Here is a 27,574-nt window from a genome sequence, read left to right as displayed (position 1 = left end):
GAGAACTACTTAGCTGTAAGGAAGGAAAATCTTGAGGCTTTTGTAGGTAAATGGATACAACTTGAGACCATGCTCAGGAGTAAAAAGGTTCAGAATCACTAAGGTAAATAGGGGGTTGCCTCCCTAATCTAAAAACTAAAGGAGTGAGTGGGATACAAAATGTACAATGCACCCTGGGAAAGTGAAAGAGGAGAAATTGTCTAAATAGGGAAGGCAGAGGACACTGGTAATCTTGTATCATGATTTGAAACCCATATTACTTTCATCGCTCTGTTTAGTTTGGTTATATTCTGTTCTAGTTTTTCTACTTGTACTAGATTTGAGGGCATAGACAGCTATTTCAAAGATAGCAGGATATATTACTGTAACCATTTTTAATTTCCTGTTACCTTAATCTGAAAACCTGTATTGCTTTCATTGCCTTGATTTTACTTGAATCTGTTTTGTTTGATCGCTGTCTTGTCTTTACTGATTTTATTTGAATCTGCTACGTTTGATAGTATCAAGTCTGAGAGTGTAGGCAACTACTTTGAAGACAGTAAGATTCACTATGATACCCATTCTGATTTGACTATTCTCCTCTTTTGAAGTCTTATAATGTCTCCAATAATTTGTTTTTATTAATTTTGTTCTGTACTGCTATATTAAATTTTATTGTACCTGATGACATGGGCAATTCTATTGAAGACAACAAGAGACATCATGGTAACCATTGTAGATCACCTTGTATTGTGGCTTTAAATCAAGTACTATGTCCATCCTTTTGTTTTGAATGACCCCATTTTTTGTTTTTGTTTTTTTGTTTTTGTCCTGGGGATTAAACTCATGACCTTGTGCTTGCCAGGCAGGTGCTTATGCCACTGATCTAAATCCTTAGCCTTTTTTTTCTCATTTCATTTTACTCTTTTCAAAATAAAAATAAAAAATTATAAGAAACAAAACTAGCATTTAAGAACAGAAAGGGAGGAAGCAAAGACAAAAATAATCTAAACTCAGCTGCCAATGAAAGCTGTGAGGCAGGACCAGATAACCCATTTTTGATGTGCATCTGTCGCTATATCTTTTTATACCTAGAATTTTCCATTTCAATTTTACCAGTGTGTGACACGATGCCACTTCTTAGGTTAGTCAGTAGGCACAATGCCGGACCTCCAAGGCAGGTGCTTTGAAGGCAGAGGGGACAGAGGACCTGCCTTGGGCTCCAAGTCCTCTGAGAGCACAGGGAGAAGCTTTCTGCAACGTTTCCACATTTGCTTAAAGCCTGCACCCACTGGGCCAAAACTAGTCCCTTCCAAAGCCCTCAGTCATTAAACTCCTATCTCAGGGAGTGAGAAGTCAGTCAACACACCTAGGCAGACCTTTGTCACGCAGCCTTGTCCTCTATTTTCGTCTCACAGAGAAACTTTCACAAACTGTTGCCATTCTATGGGTCACACAGACTTTTTCCTTGGCCACTGCCTGTTCTCCAAGTCCATCAATGTCCCCTAGAAATAATTTCCTATTCCCCTGTTTTCCTTATCTCCCATACAAAAGGCAGTATAGGAGTACACAGTGTCGATGCTGTGATTGGTCACACTCTTCTGATGTCCCTCCATGCTATGATTTTCCCCTTCCTGCATGTTAGTAAGATTTTTTGCCATTTCTCCCAGTGAATCTGTCAGGTTATTTCAGTGCCCCTTCTGAGGGAGAGGGGCGTCTGCCTCTGCCCCCGCAGTGAAGTCATTTCTTTCTTTCTTTCTTTTTTTTTTTTTGTCTTTTTCTTTTTTATGGGTACCAGGGATCAAACTCGCAACAGCCTGCTTGCAAGGCAGGCGCTTATGCCGCTGAGCTAAATCCCCAGCCCCTAGTGAAGTCATTTCTAAAAGGCTAGACGTGATGGCAAGTCACTCATTGAGAGACTAACCTGGTCCATGCTCTCTGCGTTTGCCTCATGTCCCAGGTTATTGGCCTTCAGGACAGTTTTTTTCTATCATGTTTGCTGCTATGTATTTATATGTTGCTTACATATCTCACTGTACAAGTGTCAAATACTACAAACACTGACAAAGCAGTTGGAGGTCACTGAAATTTTACAGCCTGTGAGGGATACTGCCTATCTACACACGCTAGTGAAGCAGAGAACCTGAAGAAGCTCCTGGGAAAAACAGGACAGGAGTGGGGTTACAGGGAAAGGGCACTCAAGACAAACATTCTATAACCCAAAACTTTGTCTAGGAACAGCTCTGAGAGCAAGAAATGGAGAATTTCTTCTTTTTTCCATATTCTCTCTGGATTCAACCTTCTTAACCTTATCTTTTCCCCTCAATGCAGAATTCGGTAAATCACTAGTCTTACAAAATTACATTATGGGCTAAACAGGCTTTTGTAGGTCAGGCTGATACTGTAAGACATAAAGTAAGCGGGTAAAATACGATGAACTTGAGAAGTGGGATTCTCAAAGCAGAACATGAGGCCTTTGACAACTGGATGTGGATAATATAAAAGTGAGCTTTTAAAAAATTTTTGTATTTTGAGAGGGGTCCAGCCATGTGGCCCAGGGGGGTGAACTCCTTAGCTTGGATGCTCCTCCCACGTTAGCCTCTTAAATAACTCTTTTCCAAGGTGGTGCTAATCCAGTTAAATTTACAGCTCTTAACTGTTGTTAGGCAAAAGTAAAGCTGGAGATTTGGCTGTTGTGAGAATGTGGTGTTTTCAGCTGCTTTTGGGGGGCAGGAGAGGAAGCAAAAGGGCTATGGGTGCACCGCTTCTCTCTGCGGTAGATCGGGGAAGACCTTACAACTGAATTGATGTCACAGAAGAAAAAAAATGACAAGTTAAATTAGACTAATGACCCTGCGTTAGATTTTAAGGAGATAAAATATGCCTTTTTCTCACATCAATGTAAAATCATTTGTGGTTTTCTAGTAAACAAAAACATTTATAGTACCTTACAACTTACCTAATTAGCATCTTTCAAATCTAGGTACAGATAATAACTCAGCAGGGCTTTTCACTGAGCACAGCTGTCCTCTGTGACTTGTTTCTATTACGCTGAAGTGTAAGTAGTGACTGTGATACCAGAGCAAATGACTATCCTGATAGTTACAATGCCTAGTCTTGCTAGCTTTTTATTTAAAAAAAAAAAAAAAAGTAAGATCTGGTCAGTATCATCTTTGACATTTTATTGGGTTTGAAAAAATGTCAAGTACAAAGCCAAACTTCTGTCTTTCCAGTTTGAGTGTCTCCAGGGAGAACAGTTGGAGAGGAGGACTTGGTTTAAACAAACAAACAAACAAAAATCCCCGGGAAGCCAATGGTTCTCCCAGGGGAGGCACTGGTGAGGGGTGGAGGGAGCTGCGCCTCGGGAAGGCAGGCTGCCAGGCCCGGAGGAGAAGCCTGGGAAGCAGGGCTCTGCATGTCCCTCCTCCTCTCCCCAGCCCAGTCTGCTCCCCTTCTTTCAGGTCCCCCTGCCCAGCTCTGATCCTAACCTATCTCCATAGTTACATGAGAAGTCTGCTGGAGCCAAACTGGCCCTCAGAAAAATGCAATTAAAAGAAATTCTAAAGGACCATTAACTTCAGTAATAACTCAAGAGTCAGAATCAAAATACAGATATATTGAAATGGTCTTGAACTGGGGTGCAGTGAGGTACTTAGGCAGCTTTTGCTAAACATCTGCACACACACATTTGCTTGACTCTAAATTTAAAAGCAGTATAGCCTGCTCAAGATATAAATGAGCTTTCAAAAATTATTTCAATCAACAGAAGTATTGTGTTGGTATTCTAGCACTTAAAAGTAACACAGGATATTGAAAAAACTAAAATTGATATTATGATTATTAATGTAAATAGCTGTTTTTCAGTGGCCAGTATATATTTAATAAAACCTAAAGTTTGTACATCTAATATGAAAGCTATGCCAGACTATTATATTTCAGATTAAGTAAGTCTGTGTTTAACGCTAAGCACGCATTAAAATATACTCCTAGTACTACTATCCTTTCATTTAAAAAAAAAAAAGAAAGATTATTTCACTGTCACCAGTGTGCGGCTGGGCTCAGGAATATGTATTTTTAAGTTTCCTTAGTGATCCTAATACTTGCTTCTGGTCAAGAGTTACTGTTTTAGAGAGTGTTACATATTATTACTCATCTCTCAGTGTTCTCCACTTAGTCACAGTGAAACTTAGTATCTCATATGCGAAGCTGCTTTGCTTACAAATCCATTGGTAATGTCATCATCACCTGGGGTTTGTTTTTATAAGTTTCAAAGTAGCAATTGAAAAACCATTTAAACTTTCCTTTTACACTATCTCTTAATCTTATCAGAATTAGTCTCTCAACAGGTGATTGTAACCAGTTATTCAAAACCAAGTGGGAATTTAAAGGTAATAGATTTAGGAGTGGGCTGGGAAAGAAGTTTTCTTTAAACTGCAGAGTCACCCATTCATAGCATAAGGAATAGCAGGATAAAAAGGGGAAGCTGCTTGGAGGTCAGATTCCTCCTGCAATAATTTCTCATGGTATGGCTTTATTAGTTTATTTCCATTGATGAGAACTCACTGTGTATTCTCATATCCAGATGGAAAGAAAAACATTACTTCAATATTGATTTTCAGGTCATGAACCATTTTTATGGTTAAATTCAATTTAAATCCCTTCTACATATTATAAAAAGTTTATTGACATACCTTGGGTCAAGAAGACTCCTCAAAAATTTGAAAAGCAATACCTCATTCTGAAAGAAGAAACAACACAAATATTAAAACAAATTTTGCACATTATACTATAGTAATGAACCATTCTAGTCAATCCCTTTAAAATGTGCAGTTACGACTTTTTCCATGAAGCTTCTCTAGAGAGCTAAAGAATTCCAAAGAGTCACCTGTAAGTCCTTTAGGCCCTCTCAATAGTTCTAATCACTGTCACACACTCAGTTTTGAATGGAGGAGGAATACACCTTTTTAGCTTTTAAAAAGGGCTGGAATGAGACAAATCCCTGTGGGGTTCCCAACATAAGAACCGTGGAGAGGCCCTGGCGGGTGCTTTGAACCACTCTCCTCAAATTATTAATTCAGTAAGCGGCTCTTGTTTTCCTGTGAAATGAGGTTCAGTGATGTGAATTCTGAGTTCTGGCTGCAATGCCTCATCTCTCCTGGTTACAATCACCTGCTGGGCGACAATTACTCCAGGGAGGGTTTAAGGCCCAAGTGAACAGTGAACAGCCACCACCAAAACAAACCATTATCTCCACAATATGATCAACTACAGAAATGATGATAATCAAATTGTAATGTTAGCAATCAGTATGTCAAAAACTTGGGTTTTGCCTGTGACACTAATGAGCCGTGTGACTGTGCACTTCTTCTCCTAGCACTCATTCCCCGACGTGGCAGAAACTCCCAGCAACATATTCGCTGCCTTCTGCACAGGGCAGTGGTGAGCGTTAAATGAGACCAACCCCTACTACATAAATACAGATAATGTTTCTAGTTCTCGGGAAATCTAAGCAAAAATTTATATTGTTCAGTTTTTTTTTTTTTTTTTGACACATTCAAACTTCATCGGTAAAAGCAGAGTGAAAAGGTTTAATGTCATTTTAAGAACATGATTTTAAATATATATTCGTTATGTTTAAAAAGACTGATACATGGTATTTATTAGTCTTTATCAGCCTTTGATTTCCTATCTTTTCCCTATTTGTTTTATGTGACTTTCTCCTGGTTACAATATCACTCCAGCTTATTTTTTCCTCAAGAATTGTGAAAACAATTAATCAGTCACACAGATTGCCATTAAAAGTAAAGGTACTTTGTAAGATCTGTGTGGAATTCTTACACAATTAATAAAGCTCTGCAATAAGAACACTCAAAAGACTACAATCAAATTGTCACTTTTTTCTTATCCATGATACTTTAGCTTGTACACAGTTTTCTGAAAAATGACACTATATCTACTTACTAGGCTTTGTGGTCTCAGTATTCTTACAGACTACAGGAAAAAGAAATCCTTCCATTGATAATCTTATACTTAACAAACTAAGGAACAATGACACCAGCACAGCACGTGGGGTTCACCAACTGTGGGTAAGGGGATGGTGTGGGCAGAGGGCCCTCCCCCCAGCCCCATCAGACAGGGGCGCCCTCATCCTCGCCCTCCTCAGTACCCCCAGGGCTGAATCACCACCCCAGCCTAACCTGTAACTGTTGCTGGCTTATCTGCCTTTTTCTTTGGGGGCAGGCATTACATTTATGTTTTTGTGTTCTCAGCACTTCATGTTTCTGGACTCAGAGTACAAGTATTTATTGAATCAATAGCTAAGTCTTTATTCTGACCTAATGCTGGACAACCAAGCCTGGTATCTGGGAATAATTTTTAAATTTTTCTATCATATTCAACTCATTTTCAAGTTCTATGTGTTTTATTTCATAAAAACATCTGGAATCTGCCTCTCCACTGACACCGGCTTTCTCCTGGTCCTCACATCTTTTGCCCAGACTTCTTGTCTTCTAAATGGTCTCTCTGCTCTTTTTGTTCTCCTTGCCAGCCTATTCTACACATTGCTAGCCAAGATTCATTTTCTGTAAAAGGGATCTAATAAAATCATCCTTTGCTTATACAAGTTAGCAATTCTCCCACACATGGAAGGTGAGTACATTACCTATAATTGCATATAATTACATATACTATCAGACTGCAAGCTACGTTTGCCAGCCTGTATCATTCTGACCTGTTCCCACACATCCCTTCTATCCTAATTCAAGGCTGTGTCCACACGCTTCACACAGACCTGGCCATTTTCTGAATGTACTGCTGCTCTGTGCCTCTTCCTCTTCACATACTCACAGCACTCTATGTAGAAAACCCTTTTCAGCTCTCAGGAAAACTGAGACCAATAATTCTAGACCTAGTTCAGTGAGAATTCTTGTCTGATTTCCTCATAGTCTGTCACTTTTCTTTCATTTCTACAGTTCTTTTTACATATTTCTGGTGCAGCTCTTGCAACGTGGTACTACAGTTACATAAATGACCTGTTCCACAGGAAAATTTAAAGGGAAGGTTGAATTCTTATTTGTGTCCTCAGGGCCTACAACACTTTGGTAATGCATGGGGACACTATAAGCTCTTGAATGAATTTCAAATCTTCGCCTCTCAGGTCACCCGGCTCCCATTCAGCTCTCTGATTTTCATTTTGCAAACTGTTCCCTACCATTATTAGTACAATTTGAGGACTCTAGTTTATGTTTTATGTCGCTGTTGTTGTTCTGGCCCCATATTGGCAGTGAGCAAACCCACTAGTAATACTGCCATGTAAGTGACAAGACGAACGCTAGATCCATTAAAGACTAACTTCCAACTGAGCTTCTTAATATTCAGCATGCATGCAGCTGTATTCTAGTTGAGACTGTTCAAGAAAATTTCTAGAAAATCAACACCAATTCTACCTTGAGGATCACAAAGCTTCAAGTAAGTAACATGAATCTTAAAGAAAATACGGTTGTGGCTCCCACAGAAAAAGAAAATGGATGGAAGACAGAGTTTTCTGTGGAATGTGATTTCTAGAGTAAGTGTGTGTTACAGTTCTAAAGGTGTTCCTCTTGTGTTAATGTTATACCCACAGATGATCTCCCTCATTTTGAGATCCAGAGATCATGGCATAGCTGCTTTACACACACACACACACACACACACACACACACACACACACTGCAGAAATGACTAAAGTGGAACATCATTTTAAGAAATTACTACAATCAAAAATTCACAGGTGGAGGTTTAACAATTGTCTCTCAACTGGATGTTTTTTCATAATGTACTCCTGCAATATTTACCTGAAGTTTTTTAATGACTGTTTCAATCTGTTCAGAAAAGTGTGTAGCAACCAGCTCTGCAGCTTTACAAGGCTTCAGGGATACAAGTTCCTGGAGTTAAAGGAAAAGATAAAGCCATTTAAGATGACATATTTAAACAGAATATCCATAGATAGGAAGTATGGTTACCTACTTTCACATTGTCACAAGTGTCCACACTGTATTTCAGAAGACCTTGACATAGGGCTTCCATTTAAAGTGTATAATGAGAAAAATTGGAAATGTTTCATACAATAAAACAGAAATTGACCTTTAAATAGGGTAATTTTGAATTCTTAGAAAATGAAAGCACTATGAAACTTCGCGAGTTCTTTGTCAATGAATTTCACTCTTGAGCTTTAAAGTAGTAACTGAAAGAAATGGGAGAAAGTACAGTTGCAATTCCTCTGGCTGAGAATTCTAAACATTTACTTCTGGTGCCTGGTGGATTTGGAAACCTTAAAGTATCTTAAGAAATCAACTTGAGGCGCTAAATCTTAAAGGAGACTAAAAATCAGCACTGTAAATTAACCACTATTAATAAGACCTGTTTCTGCCAAATCTAAGATTCCTAATCTCTCCTATCCTGGAAATTTCCTTGATGCCACCGGCTGCCCTTTTTTTCCTGAAACTCTGTCCTTCCTTGGATTCCAGTCTGCCGTTCCAGGTGGAAGTTGACAGGCAGGAACGCTGCTCAACCACAGCCACAATTCACAGCCAAATGCAAAGACTAACTGTAGACCAGCCTCGCATGCTAGCTTGTAAGACCTGAACAAGTTACGTCACTGAAATCTTCAAGATACATTTAATAATTGCTATCATGTAGTATTTGTAAATTAGCTCACACAATTATGATATACACTAATGAACTACATCTTAAAAGAAGGTAAACATCTATTTCACAAACAAAAGGCATATTACTACTAATCTGGAAATTAGAAACTAATTAATTTATCACAAGAATTTGAAAACTTAGGCAAAATATATAAATTCTAAAAAAGTATAATTTAATAAGCTGACTTAAGAAACAGCCTAAATCAATTTTCAACAATAAAAAGACAAGTAGGAGTTGGGATTTAGCTCAGCAGCTCAAGCACTTGTCTCCAAGTGCCAGGTTGTGAGTTTAAACCCTGGTACCAAAAAAACAAAACCAAAAACCTGGTAGGCTGGGGATGTGCTTCAGTGATAAGAATGCCTGCTTACCAGAAGCACCTGGCTTTGAGCTCCAGCACTGGGGAAGAAAACGACCAAATAAAAAGGCTGGGTATAGTATCACACACTTGTTCCAGCTACTCTGGAGGCTGAGGCAAGAGTTGCTCAAGCATAAGAACTCAAGGCCAGGCTGAGCAACATAGCAGGATACTGTCTCAGGAAAAAAAAAGAAAATTAAATGAATAGTCAAAAATCTTCCCATATGGGAAACAAATGGCCATATGGCCTCACTACTGATTTCTAGTGACTATACTGGTACCTCAGAGTTCACAAATGCAAAAGCCTCCAATGAACACATCACAAAAGAGAAAAATGAAATGGTCAATAAACATGAAAAAGCTGTCCATGTCATTAGTAATTAAGGACATATAAATGAGTTACCATTACACATGGTAATATGTTACCATTATACATCCAAGATTGAAGAGTTTTAAAGTCTAGCAAGGACAAAAAGTCAATGGGAATGTTCTAACACTGGCATCCACTGAAGCTGAACATGTGAATCCCAATTACCTACCAATTATCTATCCTAGAGCAGAGATTACTGGTCATCATGCACCGTAATTAGCTGGAGGACTTGTTAAAACACATTTTTGGATCCCATCCCCAGAGTTCCTGCTTCAGAAGGTTTGGAGATTAAAACTGCATTTTTACCAAGTTCTCAGCCTAAAGCTGGGCACCAGACTGAGAACCACTGGGCTAGAGAGATGCACGTGGCTGTGCTCAAGATATAGGTACAGCATATCATACAGATGTGCATGATCATGCACAGATTTAATAGTCCCAAACCAGAAATAACTGAAATGTCCACTCAACAGTAGAATGGATAAACTCTTATGCTTTATGTCTAGATGTCCTCCTGAAGTCTCAGGGCCCATCGGGAGGGTTTGTGAAAGGTGACTGAATCATAGGGCATGGTACTCATGATGAGTTCATAGCTAACTGGGAAAGAAAACCTGAGCGGAGAAGTGGGTCCTTAGGGATGTGGCCTGAAAGGCTCTATCTTCCTTGCTCTTTCCTTATCTCTGTTTCCCACTGGCCACACCATGAGCTTGCATGCTGCTCTGCCATGCTGCTCTGGACTGAAACCATTACAAACTGTGAACCAAAAATAAAGCTTTCCTCCTTAACTCATGGGTGTTGGGTATCATGTTTCAGTGATGAGAAAAATAACTGAGACATAGATTGTGATGTATTTATAAAATGGAATATTATACATAAACATAAACTGCAGCTCTCTACAACAAAAAGTACAAACCTTTCAAACAAAACATGGAGCAAAAATAAAACAGAAAATACAGAGCGTAATTTGAGTTCAAAACCAGGCAAAATGAAAACATATTTGGGAATACATGGAGAAGCAGTAAAAGTATACAGAAAGGCAGAAAATTATCACGAAAACGGGGATACAATAGGAATATAGAGGGAGGGTAAGGTAAGCGGTAGGGGACTTATTAGGAAAAGATATATGGGAAGAGTCTAGGACAGAAGACGTATGTTTCTAGAGCTGACTTTAGAATGTTTTCTAGTTTTTAAAAATTAAACTGTACATTTGTTTTATGCACTTTTCCAAATTTCTTATTTAAAAATAAAATATTTTTTAAAATTCAATGAAATATGTTCTGCCCATATTGGTGAAACCATCTAAACCGGAAATTCTTTACTAGGAATCCACAGGGTCTAACCTAAAAATGGATTTCAGAGGTCTTGGTATCCCTGAAACTAATAAAAATCACGTGCCTAAGCACGTGTGCAGGTACAGGTCCAAATCTTTCATTAGATTCTCAAAAAGGGTCTAGAATTTCAAAAGTACTAAGAACCACTAAGTTTACATTGTATATTGTCAAAAAACTATTATAACTTTTCCCATGTGCTACTATTTATTATTGACATTACTGGAAACAGACGTTCTTTGATTTAAAAAAATCTCCATCTACTTGTAAACATGGCCTTATGAGAGAGATATTAAAAGGTTTGAGGTGAACCAATGTGAGAAAAAAGAGTCAGCAGAGATAACTGTTCTGTAGCAAAAATACTCCTTGCTTCTCTAGCACGAGTTTTTGCTGAATAATTTGTTTGCTCATTGATTAATTCATCATATTTCACATTATGCAGAGAGACCCAGTTTCATTTTTGGGTGTCTGGAGTCTACATGCTCAAACCACTGCATAATGCCAATGAATAAAAATGAAGAATGAGCCAGAATGTAACTGTGGAGAGCTGAAGCACATGATAAAAAAGGAAACAAAATGAATACTGGAAGGAAAACAGTTAAAACTCAAAACTGGAGGGAGATATTGTTGGGTTCTTTCCCCAAGACCCACTGAGCTTGTCTGGAAGATGATAGCACAAAGTTCACACCCCATGCTCTCAGTGCTACAGAGGGGAGGGCGGCAGGCACGTCTCGCTGCCTGTATCAGCTTTCACACTGAAGCTCCCCTAAGATGCGTCTACGTGCATGATCTAAGTATGAAAGGGCTTTAATCCTCAAGCAAACCAGCATTAACAAAAATAATAATATGGTACCTGCCACTGCTTAGTTAGCAGAAAGTTAACTCGGAAGAATCTATTTAAACAGGGAGGTTTAGAACGTTTTGTTGAATCAGTACCTCAATGTGATCCATTGCTTTGTGCCACACGGACTGCTTCTCCTCGGCACTGTGGCCAGGGATGGACAGGATGTTATGAATGTAATTAAAGACTTCTTCCTGCAAAGTGCGAGGCAACATAACTTACTCACCTACTTACTCGAGCAACGTTTAGTCACTACCTACTATCTGTGCCACTCTTGGTACGCGTCTGTTATTTGAAGACGGAAAATCATTTAGATAGTTAACTGGTGGGAAACAGATACTGAAGAGAAAGAGTAAATATTTAAAATCTAGGGTAGAATCTCAATAGTTACAAATCTGTTCCAATAATCTTGGTCTCAGTTTACTAACTTTCAATGACCTAGTAAGTAGTATCATTTAGCTTTTAGTGGTTTTGTCCTACATTCTCAATTTCATCATGACTATCCTTCCCCTTGCCTGGTACATTCTGTCCACACTGATTTTCATTTTCTCTGTACACTCTCTATTCAGTTCCCTGAACATGTCGCCCGCCCCACTCAGGACCTTCATATCCAGCTCCCAATCCGGAAGTGCTTTTCCTTTGGCTCATTGTTCCACTCACTCCTCAAATCCCATATGTGTCTCTTTCTCTGAGATGCATTCTCAAGCTCCTCCGCATAAGTTAGTTCCTCATTATCCTCTGAAGTTGCGCCCAGTTTCTCACATTTACTATAGCACCCCAGCACTTCCTACAATCTACAATTATGTATTTTGTTTTTGCTTACTATGAATCACTATTACTAAACTTAAATTCCAAAACTGTAAGAACTACATCTGTTTTAGTTATCAATATGGAATTGGCTGTACTATAGGAGCTAAATAAAAACCTAAATAAAGGAAGAAAACTTTGGATCAGCAAACACACGACTAAATATTTCTATTGAATAGCTATTTCTACCTGATAAGGGAAGGGAACTTTAAAAAAACAGGTAAAGTGCTTCTTAACTTGCCTCTCTCAGTGGGTCACGCAAGTAGCAATCAATAATTTTGTCATACTGGTGTTCCCGTTCATACATAAATTCACAAATTTGATAGCTAGAATGTAAAAGGAAAACATCAGTGTACCAAACAGGCATTCAGTTATTAGCTTACTGGGTTAAGAAGTTTATTCAGTCATAACGGTTAATGTTTAATGAATAATGTGATTTCTAAATAATGTTGTACAGGTTAATTATTCCTAATCTCGATGCTCAAAGGCTTTCTGGATATCAGCACATTTCAGATTTTGAATTTTCAGATTACGGATACTCAACCAGTAAGGTATGTGTCAATATTTCAAATTCTAAAAATCTCTAACATCTGAAACACTTCTGTTTTCAGTCTTCTCAGATAAAGAACACTCAGCTTGTATTAAGTATTTAAAGGAGATCAGTATCTGCCATCCCCTCCAAATAGGTTTAGTACTGCTGAATATTATGCTTAGAAGAAATTTCAATGCTGGGTACAAAAAAAGATAAAGGAATGATGTGTCACATAAAAAATCAATAGGGAGGTATTAATTCATTATCTGCATATTTGAAGTTTTTCTGTGCAGAATGAAGTATGACAAAATATTCAACACAGCAGTGTTAACAGTCTGTATCTCATTTGTACGTCCAATTCTGCATTGTTTCTACTGAATGTAACTCTTCAAAATACCATGGAAATATTAAGTTTTAAAAATCTAAAATAACAAGACATCATAAGACTTTCATATTAAAACAAATGTTACCATTTCATTAATTTTTAGAATTCAACTGAAAGGCAAAAACACATAGGTTTTTCTTGCTTTTACTTATATAACAATAAAAAACAGCAATGCACAATCTATTGAGCTTCAAGTTAGAGAAATACAATTTAATAGTTTTATGCAAAACTAACACAACTTCACAGGAACTTACAACTCGGCCTTTTCTGCCATACGAATGAGCCGGCTTTCTTCAAACTGAACTATGCCACCAGCCTGCAGCAATTCTAAAAGGACCTGAACATCAGAATAAATGAGTAAAAACACTTTGGAATTTATTTTTATTTATCAGCTCTGTAGAGGTCTATCAACCATGTGCACCATTACTTTTGTTTTTATACTTTTACCTGCTGACATTTTGACTTGGCGTTCATATATGCAAGGAGTCAAACTGCTGTTACAATAGTGACTGTATCTAAGTCACGAAAGAGAGATCACTTTGCTTTTCAAACATGGAAGGCATGCCACAGTATTTTCAAATACAGGCCTGTTAGAATACTGAATGCACCCACCAAAATTAAGCTAAAAATGTCTACACGTATTTTTCAACAAATGAGTTTCTGTTTGATACTTGATGTCTTATGGTTCTTTAAGATCCACTGTCCATAGATAGTATCTATGTTTATATACTAATTTTAAAAATAACATTGTATTTTCTCATAGTAGCACTATTCCAAATATCCAAAAGGCAGAAACAATCCAAATGTTATCATGGAATGAATGGATAAGCAACATATGGTGTATGCACACAAGGGAGCTTTATTCAGCCTTTAAAACAGAAGAAAATTCTGATAAATGCTGAAACATGAATGACCCTTAACGATATTATGCTTAGTGAAATAAGTCAAACTCAAAAAGACAAACACCATGACTGCACTTACAGGACGTACGTAGAAAAAGAAAACACTGAGAGGCAGAAAGCAGTAGGTAGGTGACAAGGGCGGGGGCTAAGGGAGTGAGGAGTTACTTCTCACAGCGCGTGCAGTTTGGGAAGGCGAAAAGTTCTGGGGACAGATGGCGGTGACGACGGTCATACAGCAACGTGAACAGGGACCTAACGCCACTGGGCTGTACGCTAAAATGGCACATTTTATGTCGTGTATAGCTTATAACAATAGAAACAAAATCACTGGGGGGTGGTTCACATAATTTTTACTACACTAAGTAGCTGCATTAAAAAAATGTAGCCAGGGGCTGGGGATTTAGCTCAGCAGCATAAGCACCTGCCTTGCAAGCAGGCAGTCGTGAATTCGATCTCCGGTACTGATAAAAACGAAAAAGACAAAAAAAAAAAAAAAAAAAAAAAAAAAGAAAGAAAGAAAGAAAGAAAGAAAGAAAAAAAATGTAGCCAGGATGTGTGCTAGATTCATAATTTTTTAAATAACCCCAAAAAGATATGAAAGAAGCATTACACATTTAGAGCAGTATGAGTTCCTGCCTGTACTTAAAGTCAAGATCCAGAGCAATAGTACCCTTCTCAGAAGCCTAAGAAATTATTTAACAGAGTATTTTTCTAATATTGTAAATCTTATTATTTTCAAGTTAAATAAAATCTATTCAAATAGCATATTTCAGAACCTAAAGTTAATGTTTTGAGCACTATAGTGTACTTTATATAAAAACTATGTAGTGAACCAAATCTGCTTTGTCAACTTGGGAAAAATAATAGAAATGCCATTGCTGGAGCCAATGTAACCAACCCACATCGCCAGCTGTTAGATTCGTAGGAAGTTTGAAAACCAGTTTTTAAACACAGTGATTATTAAAAATTCAATTATATTAATAATAAATTAAATCTAAAACAAAGGTAATTAGTATTCAAAACTCACCACTTCCTGTTTTAATACACTTTACCACTACACATGCTATTGAGTTTATTATTTCCAGTGTGATGTAACCGTCTGAACAGTAGAAATACATGCAGGCATATTACTGTTCATCTTCTCAAGTGATACAGATTGGAGGTTAAGCCAATCAGCTATCGTGGGAGAGTTACTCACAACATAGAGACTGGCAAACACATTCACCAGCAAAATTCAAAAAAATGCCACATTTTTAAGGATTGTTGAAGAAAAAAGTGGAGGATGACAAAGACCCTCGGTCCTTTATAGAGAAAGTTCACCAATCCCTGGCTAAGAAAGTGATGGGGTAGAATATTAATACAATTAACAATGTGTGCCTATAGCATTATACAGAAGAGCTCAAAAATTGAGGAATTACTTTCCGAGTATTTAAATATTGCCTGATTCAGCAAAGAAATTATTTCATTGACTGAAGAGTAATGTTCTGACAAATTTTCTCTGTACTTTGATCTTACTCATTTACACAGATGAATATATCAGCTAATATTCATATCAGAGCTATACTTAGGGCACCAGCTGCTGAACACTTATCAGAATACTGGAATATAATAAAATTATTGCACAAATTTTGGCATATAATAATTGGTGCTGGAATAGACGTGAAGAAGATGAATTCTGATCATATTTGTGACAAACAACTTAATTCATCTTTTTTAAAATGGGGAAGGGGAATAAAAACCAGATAATCTCAAGGGGATACACAGAAATATGTAATATAGTAAGACTAAGCCAACAGGGTGGCGCGTGGCTGTGATTCCAGACTTGAGGAGGATCACAGCAAGTGCGGGGGCAGCTCCTTAGAGTTTGGCATGGTCATTTCCCCCTCACCTTCAGTGAGGTCTAGCTCACGAACACACACTTAGTGAGGTCTAGCTCATGAACAGAAGTTCCTTCTGACTTAGTCTGACCTCTTGCCCAGTCTGTAGCAAGAATATAGTTACTGGTACCTGCTGTCTTTCAGAGTGTCGGGAGTCATCATCAGGGCTACACAGGAACTCAAGCACCTGGCCAAAGAAAAAGTAATCTTCATGTGACATCAGCTCATGTGCAGACACTGTCTCTTTTATACCACCAGTTTATTCACACTCAGCCACAAAAACGCCCCACATGTATGCTACTTTCTCAACTGAGTGGTCTGGTGTACGAAACATTAGGCTCAAGCACACTGACAACTCCATACGTGCTATATATATAAATATTCTTCTTGGTTTAGAAACATTACAGGAGGGTGGTGCCATCACGGACAGAGCAAGCAGACTGTGGTCGGAATCCTAACCACATTAATGCACAGTAAAACATCAGTGCCAACAACGACACTTATTTGTGATATGGGATGAGTTATTTAATCTCTTCAGGATTCATTTTTAAAATAAGTGCAACAGTACCAGTTTCAGACCTGTTAGAAGCAGCATGGATGAACTTTGGAGCAGGCCTCGGCACCGTGAAGCACTCAGCAAAGGCTAGTTATTACTTACTTTCTCCAAACAGAATGCACTTTCTTTGCCATCATCAATATATAGGGGATATTTGGGATATAGGGGATAGTGGGATTAACAGATGACTATAGAGTCAAGCTCATTTGTAAGTAAACTCACATTTTCTAAAACTAATTTTTTCTGCAGATGATCACCACATAATTTTGCTATTAGTGAGATGTGGTGATTCTTCAATTAGAACATTCCTGAGCAGAGAATTCTAGGCAACTTAGAGCAAGAGGGTAACAGAGATAAGAGCATGTCTATAAGCCACTCTTTACTATCTGTCGCTCCGTAGGAGCAGCTGGTTAGGCAAACTTGTGCTACAGAACACATCATAAAACACACTCAATTTGGATCCAAAACCTCAACAGGCCTCTCCAAGATATGACATTTACCCAACAGTTTGTCATATTAAGAAACAGGGTCCTAAATTTTTTTATCAGCAGTAAACAGAGGGAAAACAATTCTGATTCTCACTGTTGAAGACACTTACCTGATCAAAGAGTGTTCGGTTCACAAACAAAGTGTTGTCAGGCTTTGCAAGCTGCCGAGCAAGGAAAGTAAAGAGACACCCTACTTGTGAGGGAGTAAAATCTGAATTCTCCACCATAACCTGGGGAGCAAAAGAGACCATTTATTCATTATGTCATCTGATTTGGTGCAAAAGTTAGAAGACAAGAAGGCTCATTATTGAAAACTCATGAAAAGATTCTTTTATTGATTTGCAAACACGGAGTTAGTATCTTTTAGAGAAGAAATGAAACTTCTTGCATACTCTGAAAGGAAAGCAATTTGGTGATTTTTGGCATAATTCTAAACAATGTGGATGAGAACTAATTATTAAGAGAGGGCATATAAAATTTCAAAGAAATATTGAATATGTTTCCCTTTGGAATTCTTAAAGAATCCTACTGAAATTAATTTTAAATAACCCTACCAAAAGCTGTCTGTCAAGAAGGGAAGAAGAAAGCAACCTCAGAGTTTAAAAGAAAAGCACCCAGAAAAGAAGTCGGCCCCAGGACGCCTAACAGCGAATGGCTTCTGCCTTGCTGACTGGCAGTCCCTGGAGCAGGTAGCTCTGTGAACAGGCTTTTGACAGTTAAGAGCACACACAGGGACCCACCCACACCTATTCCTGTTTTAACCCAGCTCCTACTTTCTGCATTCCCACTCTGTATAAGGTGCTGCGGGACAGGAATTTTTTAAGGGAATCATTAACTAGACAGTGAGACAAGTAGAGGCATCTGAAATAACAGGCATGACGTGTTTGTGCTCTTCTAATGGCACAATTAGAAAAAGTGGTCATTTAACTGGTTCCAAAGGGAATTTAAAAAGAGAGGGGAACCTCTGACAGGGGAGACGTCCTCAGCGATGAGTGTGAGAAAAAGAATGGACACAGGAAGACACAAGTTTAAGAGGAGAATGCTAAGTCCCGCTAGATGTGGCAGTATGCAGGATGAGGAAGAAACTACTAGGGAGATCAAAAGAGAAAGTTGAGCCTCAAAGGTCACCTGAAGGAATCTGAATTTATTGTGTAGAAACTGAGAAGTCATTAAAGGTAGCTTCAACCAGGAGAGTTGATCATGATTAGTACTGTGTGCAGGAAAATGCCCACGTTGGCAGTGTACAGGACAAACAGCAGAAGGAAGAGAAGGCGGACAGACCAACAAGCAAGTGCCCGGAAGGGTCCTGCAGAGAGAGGAAGGGGTGCGGAGCCACAACAGGGGTGCGGGAAAAGCAAGGGGAACGGGTACAAAGCACTGCAGCAAGAGGAGACGAGTGCTCCTCCACACAGAAACACGTCACCAAAGGAGCAATGAGAAGGTGACAGACTGTGAGCGTGATGGGCAGTGCCAATGATGCCAGGAACACAGAGAACGCAGAAGTCTGCGAGGGAAGATCTTTATTGTTTGGGCTCACTGAATTCATGAAGGCAGCTCCACTCCCAGCTGAGATAGCTATTAAAATGTCTCAAGTTCCCTCCTTCTGCCCTGCATTCAGAGGTGGGCTTGAGTCAAGGGAACGAGGTCACTGGCACTGCCCTCACGAGACATTACCGCTGGCTGGAGTAGCAAGTAAAGGGTGGGCCAACCCCTGAATCTCTCAGGGATCTCCCTCTCACATACACTCCCACAATGATGCCATTGCTACTATGTGCACCTGACAGGGCCCGCTAAAGCTGAACACATGGGGTGGCCCAATTTTCAACTTTCAACCTCTAAAACTATCAGCTCAACTGACCTCTTCTCTTATTAAAGTGCTCAGCTTCAGTTATTTTCTTATAGTAACAGGAGATGGACTAGTATGTGCCACAGCATCTATTCTTCCTCCTTTTTAGCTAGTAATGGTTATCCAGAATACAGACTGTATTTCTCAGCTTCTTTCAGCAGCTTAAGGCAAAGTTCTAGATAATAGGATAAGCAGAGTTGCAGTATATTTAACTTCTAAAAAGTTTCTTCAAAGAGAGAAATCATTTCCTTCTTCATCTCTTTCTGTATTCAGACTCATCAGAATGCAAAGATGATCTGGGATCAAAAGACAGAAATCATATACTAAATAAGACGGAAGGAAATCTATCTCTGCTAAGTTTGTAATGTCCCTCCTGTCTATCTCCAGGTTCATATGAAAAAAACACTTTCCCATCACAATTTATTGTCATATTGAGTTTTGTCTCACAGCAGAATTTAATTCCAACTTACCCAGTATGAGGTCACAGAACAACATTAGATCAAAAGAAGGCAAGATAAGGAGTAGGGAGGCCACATAAGAAGGGATTTAGGTAATATACGTAAACAGTCTCCACGCTAACCATCCAGGTCACACTGGCATTATCTGAGAATGTAGCCATCTCATTCTCATGTTCAACACTGCCTATCTCACAAGGCTAATCAACGGCTCAAATGAGAAAATGTACACACTGTTATGTGCTTTGGAAGTTATAGAGAACTATTATAATTAGATGTAATATAATTATGCTAAGTACAACTAGAGATCACTGCAATTTGAATCTCTTGTCCAAAATAACCTAGAAGTCATGAAAATGAAGAAATACCCGTTTCACAGCCAGATGAACAAAATGAAAACTCTAAGCTTTCAACTAAAAGAGGAGAAAGTAGCTACTCAAAGTTAGACAGATGGGAAGGACAAGAACCTGTCTCTGCAGCCATGCATTAGCAAGAGCATAGACCTCAAAATAGCACCACTGAATCTAGTTAGATTCAGAGAAAGATGATCATCTCTGTATCCTTCAACTTATTCTGAGTGTCACCCGTCAACTGAGTGCCATAGTAGAATATGGCATTACCATAGCAACACAGCAATGATGGAAAGAGACAGTGATGATTCTTCACATTAATTACTTTCTCAAAGCACTCTACAGTTCGTCTATCATTACACTCATACAGAAATCACCACAATACCCCAGTATCCAGTCTAAAGCTGAGATATATCAAATTTTTTCATTGATGAATGATTAGCATTTTGTTCAGCTCTTAAGGACCAAGACACTATAATAAAATTTTAAGAAGTGACTGCAACAGTCTATGGCCCTACCACACTGCAAGTATCCAATCTCATCAGAAATGACTGCAACAAACTTATTAAACAATTTTATTTTAGAACTTGAGATGAAACAATTTGTTACCTTAACATAAATATCAGTATAAAGACACATAATCTTGGCTTACTTTCAACAAAATATCCACAATTCGCTGTTGGTATTCCACAGCTTGCTTATCATTTTTAAAATCTTCAAACGTCTGAAAAGGAGAAAGAAATTTTTTAAAGTAATTATTATTTGCAAATTTTAGGAGGAAATACATTATTGAATTCTTGTGGATAAAATCCAACTAAATTCCCAAATAAGATAACCATTCTCAAGGCAGGGGATATAGCTCTGCGGCACAGAGCCTGTTTGGCCAGCACAAGGTGGTGAGTTCAATTCCCAGTACCAAAAAAGAAAAAAAAGAACTATTCTCATCAAGCTTTTCTTTACATAGTTATAATGATAAGTTACTCTGAGGAAGTCAGGTGGAAAGCCACAGCATTTGATATTTCATGGTATTCTAAGATCTTAACTGAAACCAAACGTGAAGTATATAAACATAGTGGTTATCACACAACCTGAAAGCACTTGAGAAAGGAAGTAAGGCAAATTCTCCACGCAAAGAAAAGAGAAAGAATGCTACTGGCAAGAGGCAGTTTGGGAGCAAAGGTCTGTGGGATACAAGGATAAAATGCCACATACTCAGTCATCATTCAGTCTGTTACCTGGCAATAAATGACATGAGTTTAAGTGTCATGAAAAATAATATTCATAATTCCCATGACGATTAAGAAAAGCTGATGTCCAATGACAGGCATTTAAAAAATTAACATTTACGAAACTTTAATGTTAAAATTCTTAAGCCTACTCATAAGGATTAGGTATCTTACTCTCAAAACAAAGACAGTTCCTTATATTTCACTACTCAGGTAGACCCAAAAGTGTTCTGAATATAATACACATGCAAGGGAAGGCAGCCCTAGATTCTGCCTGGCAGTATGTGACAGTGACAGGTCACCACTGTCACACCAACACCGAGCTCCCCTGGGACTCACGTGTGAAGGAACTGAAATTGGATGTTATCAAGAAGTTGAAATAAACACGTCTGCTATGTAGTAAGGATAATGAAAGACTTGAAAATCTTTCCTATAGTTTCACTTAGCACATTTCATTCTGAGAAATGTTTAACCCAGAAAGGAGTAATTTACTGCTATTTCTTGATCAAGAAAAAAGAAGATATATTCTCTCAATAGATTAAGAGAAAGAAGTTGCACATTCAGGAACTTTTAAGACTACATCATGGTTATGTTTAAACTACAATACTTGTTCTTCAGTGGGCCATGAGTTTCCCCAACTTCTCCAAAGAACCTGTGTTCTTAATAGTATGTCTTTCTCTTCCCTCTTCTGTATGGCATCCAACAGGTGCCTAACAAGACTGCCAAATTGTTAGTTATTTACAAAGAAAAATAAAATATTTTAAACTTTCTTCCCCCAACTTCTGATTTGCTGCCAGCTAGTTGAGAAAAGCTGAAATAGGTTGCCAAGGAGATGGTAGGAACTGGAAGGCTCAACCAGAAGAAATTTTTTTTTTTATGTGAGTTAAATATGGCCTTACTTGAAGACAGGAAGATAGACAGGAAAATTTCTCAGTTCCATCTTCTGACTGAGAACATACTCCTTCCCACCCCCATGCCAGGCAAGATGTCACTCTGTAGATCCTGTGGGGACTTACCTGCTAATGTAAGTGCTATTCAACTAAAACCTAACTCCATGGAGAATTACCAAATGTACTAAAAATGACAGCAATTACAGCAAGTCAGAATTTTCTTAGCCACTTTCCTTTTGGCAGCATGTACTCACTGCTTTGAAACAGACACTGAAAGTTTGTTTCTATAAATATAATTAAGTGGTGACACACTATAGTGTGAATGTTATGATACATATAATGACATATTTTAGTGGTAGTTAACAACTGCCACCAAATGGCACATCATTCCTAGAACACTAACCTTCCACAAGGATGCTTCTAAATGTTCAATGTTTGTTACAAGAGTCATATGTTATGATATCCTGCTGGAGAACTATAGTTTGTGAAATATAAAAGTGAACTCAAAACCTAAGTTCAGGGTCATCTGAGCATAAAAACTTCTTTTTGTAGTTCTTTTAAAATTGTAGGGTTTTTGAATGAAACTGAGTAAGTTAAATCCTAATCTAGGGAACAGTAAACATTCTTCATAAAGGGTAGGTTTTGAGGGCTATATGTTGTCTCTATCATACATTCTTTTTCTTCATTTTTCACAACCCTGTGTGTGTTTGTTTGTTTTGAGACAGGGTCTCACTATGCAGCTCAGGATAACCTTGCGCTCACTTTGTAGCCCAGGTTGGTTTTGAATTCACAGCAATCCTTCTGCCTCAGCCTCCTAAGTGCTGGGATTACAAGCATGCACCACCATGTTCAGCTTCTTTCACAACCCTTAAAGATGTCAAAAATATTCTTCAGTCACATAGGCCACAAGTTAAATTTTAGGAGCTGGATTTGGTCCATGGACTATAGTTTAGAGACCCTGTCCTAATCTCTGTAATAAACACTCCTAAAAGAGCCCTCTGAAATACAGAAGCTAAACAAGTCAACCACAATTCAGGATAAGGGAAAAACTAGAACAACAAATACCACAAACTTCAATCTACATGTAAATGGAAAAATAAGGATTCCACATTAGGGCGGGTTCCAAGCACACAGCACTAGAGAACCTGGGACAGGACTGTGTGGAAGAAAGTAGGGCACGAGAAGGTTCCAGAGGTAGCAGAACACCTGTAACAACAAATAGCGCTCACTCCCGAAGGAGAAGGCTCATCTGGGTGAGGAAATGCCTGGCTCAGGCCTGAGACCTGTGATCAGGGCACTGGCTTATCACAAAGGTCCAAAGCAGGGAGCTGGAGAAGTATGGATCCGAGGCAAAGGTAAGCTATGGCCTATGTCATGAAAAGAGGAACCTTAAAGTGGTTAAATGTCCCCTAACGGGCCTGCTGGAAAAGCCTCATTGAGTGGCAGACAGAGAAGCAAGTCAAGCAAGATAATGTCAAACAAGATAAAGTAAAAAAAATTTTAAGAGAGAGGAGACAAAATACTGCCCTCCACAGACATTGTTCATCCAAGAAGTTGCACTGAATTTCTTGTGCCAACATATTTTTATTTGCATATCCATCTAAATAGTGAATCGCTGGATCATATTCATTAAGTAAATCCTTTAATATCGTGGCCTTCCCACCGTTGCTGCCCTAATTTAGGCCACTGTTAGCTTCTGATTAGATTACTACAAACATGTGCTGGCAGATCTTCTTGCCTCCAATCTTACTACATCTCAGCACATTTTCTACATGCTATGATCGAAATGTTTTTGCCTCCTGCTCTGAAATTTATGCCGGAAACATTAACAACCAATGTGAGAGCGTTGTGGAGCCTTTGAGAGGTGCCTAGACCATGAGGCAGATCAGGCTTATAGAAGAGGCCCCAGAGAGACGCCTTGCCACCTTGTTCCCCCGAAGTGAGGGCACAGTGAGAAGGCGCAATCCATCAACTGTGGACTAGGTCCTCAACAGACAAACTGGCTGCGTGTGTGACCCTGGTCGTCCCGCCTCCGGAGAATAAATCTCTGCTGTTTGTAAGTCACCCCATCTATGGTATTTGGTTATAGCTACCCAATGTGAGAGTCACAGGGATCCTTTTAAAGCACAAATCATGATATTCTTTTTCCTAAAAAACCTCACTGGATACCTACTATACTTTACACCATAGTGTAAAGTTCAAATTTTTTACAATGAATTGAAGACTCATTCTTGAATCAGTCACTCTGGATTTGTTTCTCCCTGAGCTTTGTCATATTTAAAACGCAGGCCTATCAATTTTAAAAAACTGCTTGAACGCTCACAGCCCTGTTTCATTTCCAGTCCTTTTTTATGTGTTTTGACCTCTTGCCTAGAGTATCTTCCACTATTCTTTACTTACTTTCTATCACCTCTGGGACTCAGAATGGACATCATTTCATGCAGAAACTTTCCCGGGGGCTGGGGATTTAGCTCAGTGGCAGAAGTGCCTGTCTGGCAAGTACAAGGTCATGAGTTCCATCCCCGGCACCAAAAAAAAAAAAGAGAGAGAAACCTCCCCTGGCCCTTTCTAGGTGCCCCTCTGAGTATTCCCTGGCATCCTGCACGCCTGCTAACGCACATGCTACACTGTGCTCTAATGCCTGGCTCCACCTCCTCCACAAGGCTAGGGTTATATCCCATTAGCCAATGCCGCACCTCTCACTTCGTACAGCATTCCCAACACAGGTACACTAACCACTTAAATATTTGCCAAGCAAATGAAAAACAATCATTTTGTAGGTTTACTATAAATCCCAACATCATAAGGCTAATAATATCCAGCATAACTCCTCACCATTTCAGAGCTGCCACAGCCCCTTAAAATATCAGGTAAAGTTCTGTTTCATGTACCACTCTCTGAAAACCTCCTGTCCTCACACTCCCTAAGTGCCGTTCACCAGGTCCCTGCCGGATGTCTAACATCTCTTAAACCAAGCAGATCTAATTTCCAGTTCTGAGTTTCTCTTCCCTTCTCTCTACGCAATTTAAATTATTGATTCTGAATTCAGAATTTCAAATGAAATCAATTCAATAGTAACACTCTGATGAAGACTTACCTTTTGAAACATAATTTATCATAGTACTCTACTTATAAAAGTAGTCTAGGCTCATAGGGAAATTTCCCCCATCCCACTGAGTTAACATTATTAACAATTTTATTCCTTTTTTTCCTCCAAATAATATATGTAAATGTGTGTTTTACATAGTTTTGTGCCTGATGCTTTCACTACATTCTGTAAGCACTTTCCATCATACCTAGCTTTTTAAAAAACAGTAACTCCAATACTGTGTAACTGGGAGGGTTCATCATGTTGTATATAATTATTCCCCTAGGGACACTCTCACAGGAAAGCTGGCCCGCCCAAGCTCACCCCGACCAAGCATGTGCAGTGGTCTTTCAGCAGGAAGGTTCCCTGTGCCACCTCAGCTCCAGTTATTCCCACTCCTTACTACACTACTCTCAGATCCTTCATTTATATGGTTTGCAGATGACAGAACCAGGTAATCCTGCTATCTTTAACTATTTATGAATACACTTTAGCGAGAGACAGACAGATAGACTGCAGCAGAGAAGGGAGGAAGGGCTATAAAGAACTAGGGAAAAATACAGGCGGTACAACAAAATCCAACACTTGAAAACTTTACTTACTGCTAGGGCATACAAGTTGTACCCACATACAGATTATTTTTCTTTCTAGTAAAATCAAAGTTATCATTCTGGCTCCTTGGAAAACACTTGAAAATCATACTGCATCTTACCAGGGCCAACACATTTAGAAATTCTCTTGTGTCAAAATGTAGCAGAGTCCGAACATAAGGATAGATTTCTTCCTCTGGGGATGCTTCTGCTGAATGCAGGCGAATCAGAAATTCAAAAACCTACAAGTTGAAAAACAACTGTTAACTATTTTCTCATCTTACCAATCATCTTGCCAAAGCAATGCGTTCCTCTGGTTAAGCAGGCTGGATTCAGCTTACACTGACTCTACGTTTTTACTGCTCTAAACGCCCTCAGATGAAATGGCTGACATCAGTGACGCACAGAGGCCTCTCCTCCACAGGCTACCGCTCCCGAGCCAAGGGCAGTCTCACCTGCAGTGCACATGCAAAGGCTATGAAAACAGCACCAACCTGGTTTTTAACCAAGGGAACAAGATCTTCAGGGATGTCACCAAGGGGATAGGCACGGCCTGCCAGACAACAGCTAGAAGAAAAGAGTAAAAACCCACGTAACGATCTGGAGACTTGAAAAGGGCTAAGTTTGAAGTGAGTAACACACTGTTTCTCAAACCTGAGATCCATGTGTGATTTTGAAGCAGGCTCAGCTTTTGTCGTTAGGTCACATTTAAAACCAGATCACTGCTTACTGTGTAATGTGACAGATAACAAAATCATATTGTATATTTAGAAGAGTGAGAAGAAAGCTTTTGAGTGCTTTTTCCATAAAGAAAAAATACATGTTTTAGGAGACAGATACGCTTACCTTGACTTAATATTATACAAGATACACATTCATCAAAACCATCCCATGGTAACCCATTTGTAAGCTTTCATGTATGCATTTAAAACTTTTAAAAAAGATGATGCTTAGTTTGGAAAATGGGAGATGGTATGGTGGTTAGGTAATCCATCCTATGCCTGAGTTAAGGGCTTCCATTTCTGTCTATCTGTACTACAGAGGCAGACAGAAAAGAGGTCTCCAAAGGCCCAATTGCCAAAGCATCTAAACAATCTATAAATTACCTGTTAGGAGACTGATGCTCTCAGAGACTCTTAAAATGAGTGGCTTTAATGATGCATTAGAAATGGGGAATGAGCTTGGCTGGCAAATGTCTGGAAAACATCTGCTTTGGGATGATCCTTTCAGGACAGTCATAATCTGAGGCAAAATCTCCCTACTGGAATGAGAGCATCTTTATAGTTAATGACTTGCCTTGTGGGCTGAATTATTACAAATATCTTCTGAACGTGTCTTTCCTTTTCCCTATTTTTTTTTTTTTTTTTTGAGGGATAGGGTGGATTTTAGCCTCTCTGAACCAATCAAGACACTGGGTACCACTGTATTCTAAAGAGTCTAAAGTCCAGAGGATAAAGCACCAGGTACCACTGTTCCATCCTTCCTCACTGGAAAGTCAATGTGACAAGTAGGAAACAGGTGTTGCAGTTAACGCTGACGCCAGAGAGGCGCTAAAACGATGCTCCAGCAGGGTCTGCTGCCCTCCTCCCCACGCATCACTGGGAAAGTGCCACCAGCACCAGCACCAGCGCCTAGCCTGCTCAGACCATGAGGATGAACCTTGCTTCCAGTTTTCCCTCGGTCACTCATTTCCTCATGATTTCAACAAACCATTGCTCTTAATGCATAAAACAGAAATAACACACATCCTGCCAAGTTTCTGGGAGCAAAGGTAAAACATGCTACATCAGGATTTCTTAATCACAGCCTTACTGATGGTTTGGGCCATACAAATCATTGTTGTAGGGTTATCCTGCCCCTTGGATCAAACTAACACCTTTTCCTAGCCCTAGTTGGCATAACAAAAAAGTCTTTAGACATTGCCAAATACGAAAGCTACTAATATATACATATTTTAGATTACTCTATAGTGTATGTATGTATATATATATATATATGTATATATTTATCCTATATATAAGATATAT

General features: G+C 38.9%; 1 protein-coding gene across 3 annotated transcripts in view; it reads right to left on the bottom strand.

Annotated features, from left to right (window-relative positions):
- The window catches only part of Vps8 (VPS8 subunit of CORVET complex), a 193,082-nt gene that overhangs the window by 78,678 nt on the left and 86,830 nt on the right, over window positions 1-27,574 (bottom strand). For all 3 annotated transcript variants that reach the window (XM_063261176.1, XM_063261177.1, XM_063261174.1), the window contains exons 26-35: window positions 26,042-26,114; window positions 25,670-25,789; window positions 20,406-20,477; window positions 17,213-17,332; window positions 16,189-16,245; window positions 13,534-13,616; window positions 12,600-12,688; window positions 11,651-11,745; window positions 7,812-7,901; window positions 4,671-4,717 (exon numbers count right to left, since the gene is read on the bottom strand). In XM_063261176.1, coding sequence (XP_063117246.1) covers window positions 4,671-4,717; window positions 7,812-7,901; window positions 11,651-11,745; window positions 12,600-12,688; window positions 13,534-13,616; window positions 16,189-16,245; window positions 17,213-17,332; window positions 20,406-20,477; window positions 25,670-25,789; window positions 26,042-26,114 — 846 coding nt within the window. The remainder of the gene's footprint in view (window positions 1-4,670; window positions 4,718-7,811; window positions 7,902-11,650; window positions 11,746-12,599; window positions 12,689-13,533; window positions 13,617-16,188; window positions 16,246-17,212; window positions 17,333-20,405; window positions 20,478-25,669; window positions 25,790-26,041; window positions 26,115-27,574) is intronic.

Source organism: Cavia porcellus, unplaced genomic scaffold (genome assembly GCF_034190915.1).
Source record: "Cavia porcellus strain 051 isolate PalLab524CR breed Dunkin Hartley unplaced genomic scaffold, mCavPor4.1 scaffold_14, whole genome shotgun sequence".
Taxonomy (NCBI): domain Eukaryota; kingdom Metazoa; phylum Chordata; class Mammalia; order Rodentia; family Caviidae; genus Cavia; species Cavia porcellus.
The sequence above is the reverse complement of the archived record's forward strand: the minus strand, read 5'-3'. Positions and strand labels throughout refer to the sequence as shown.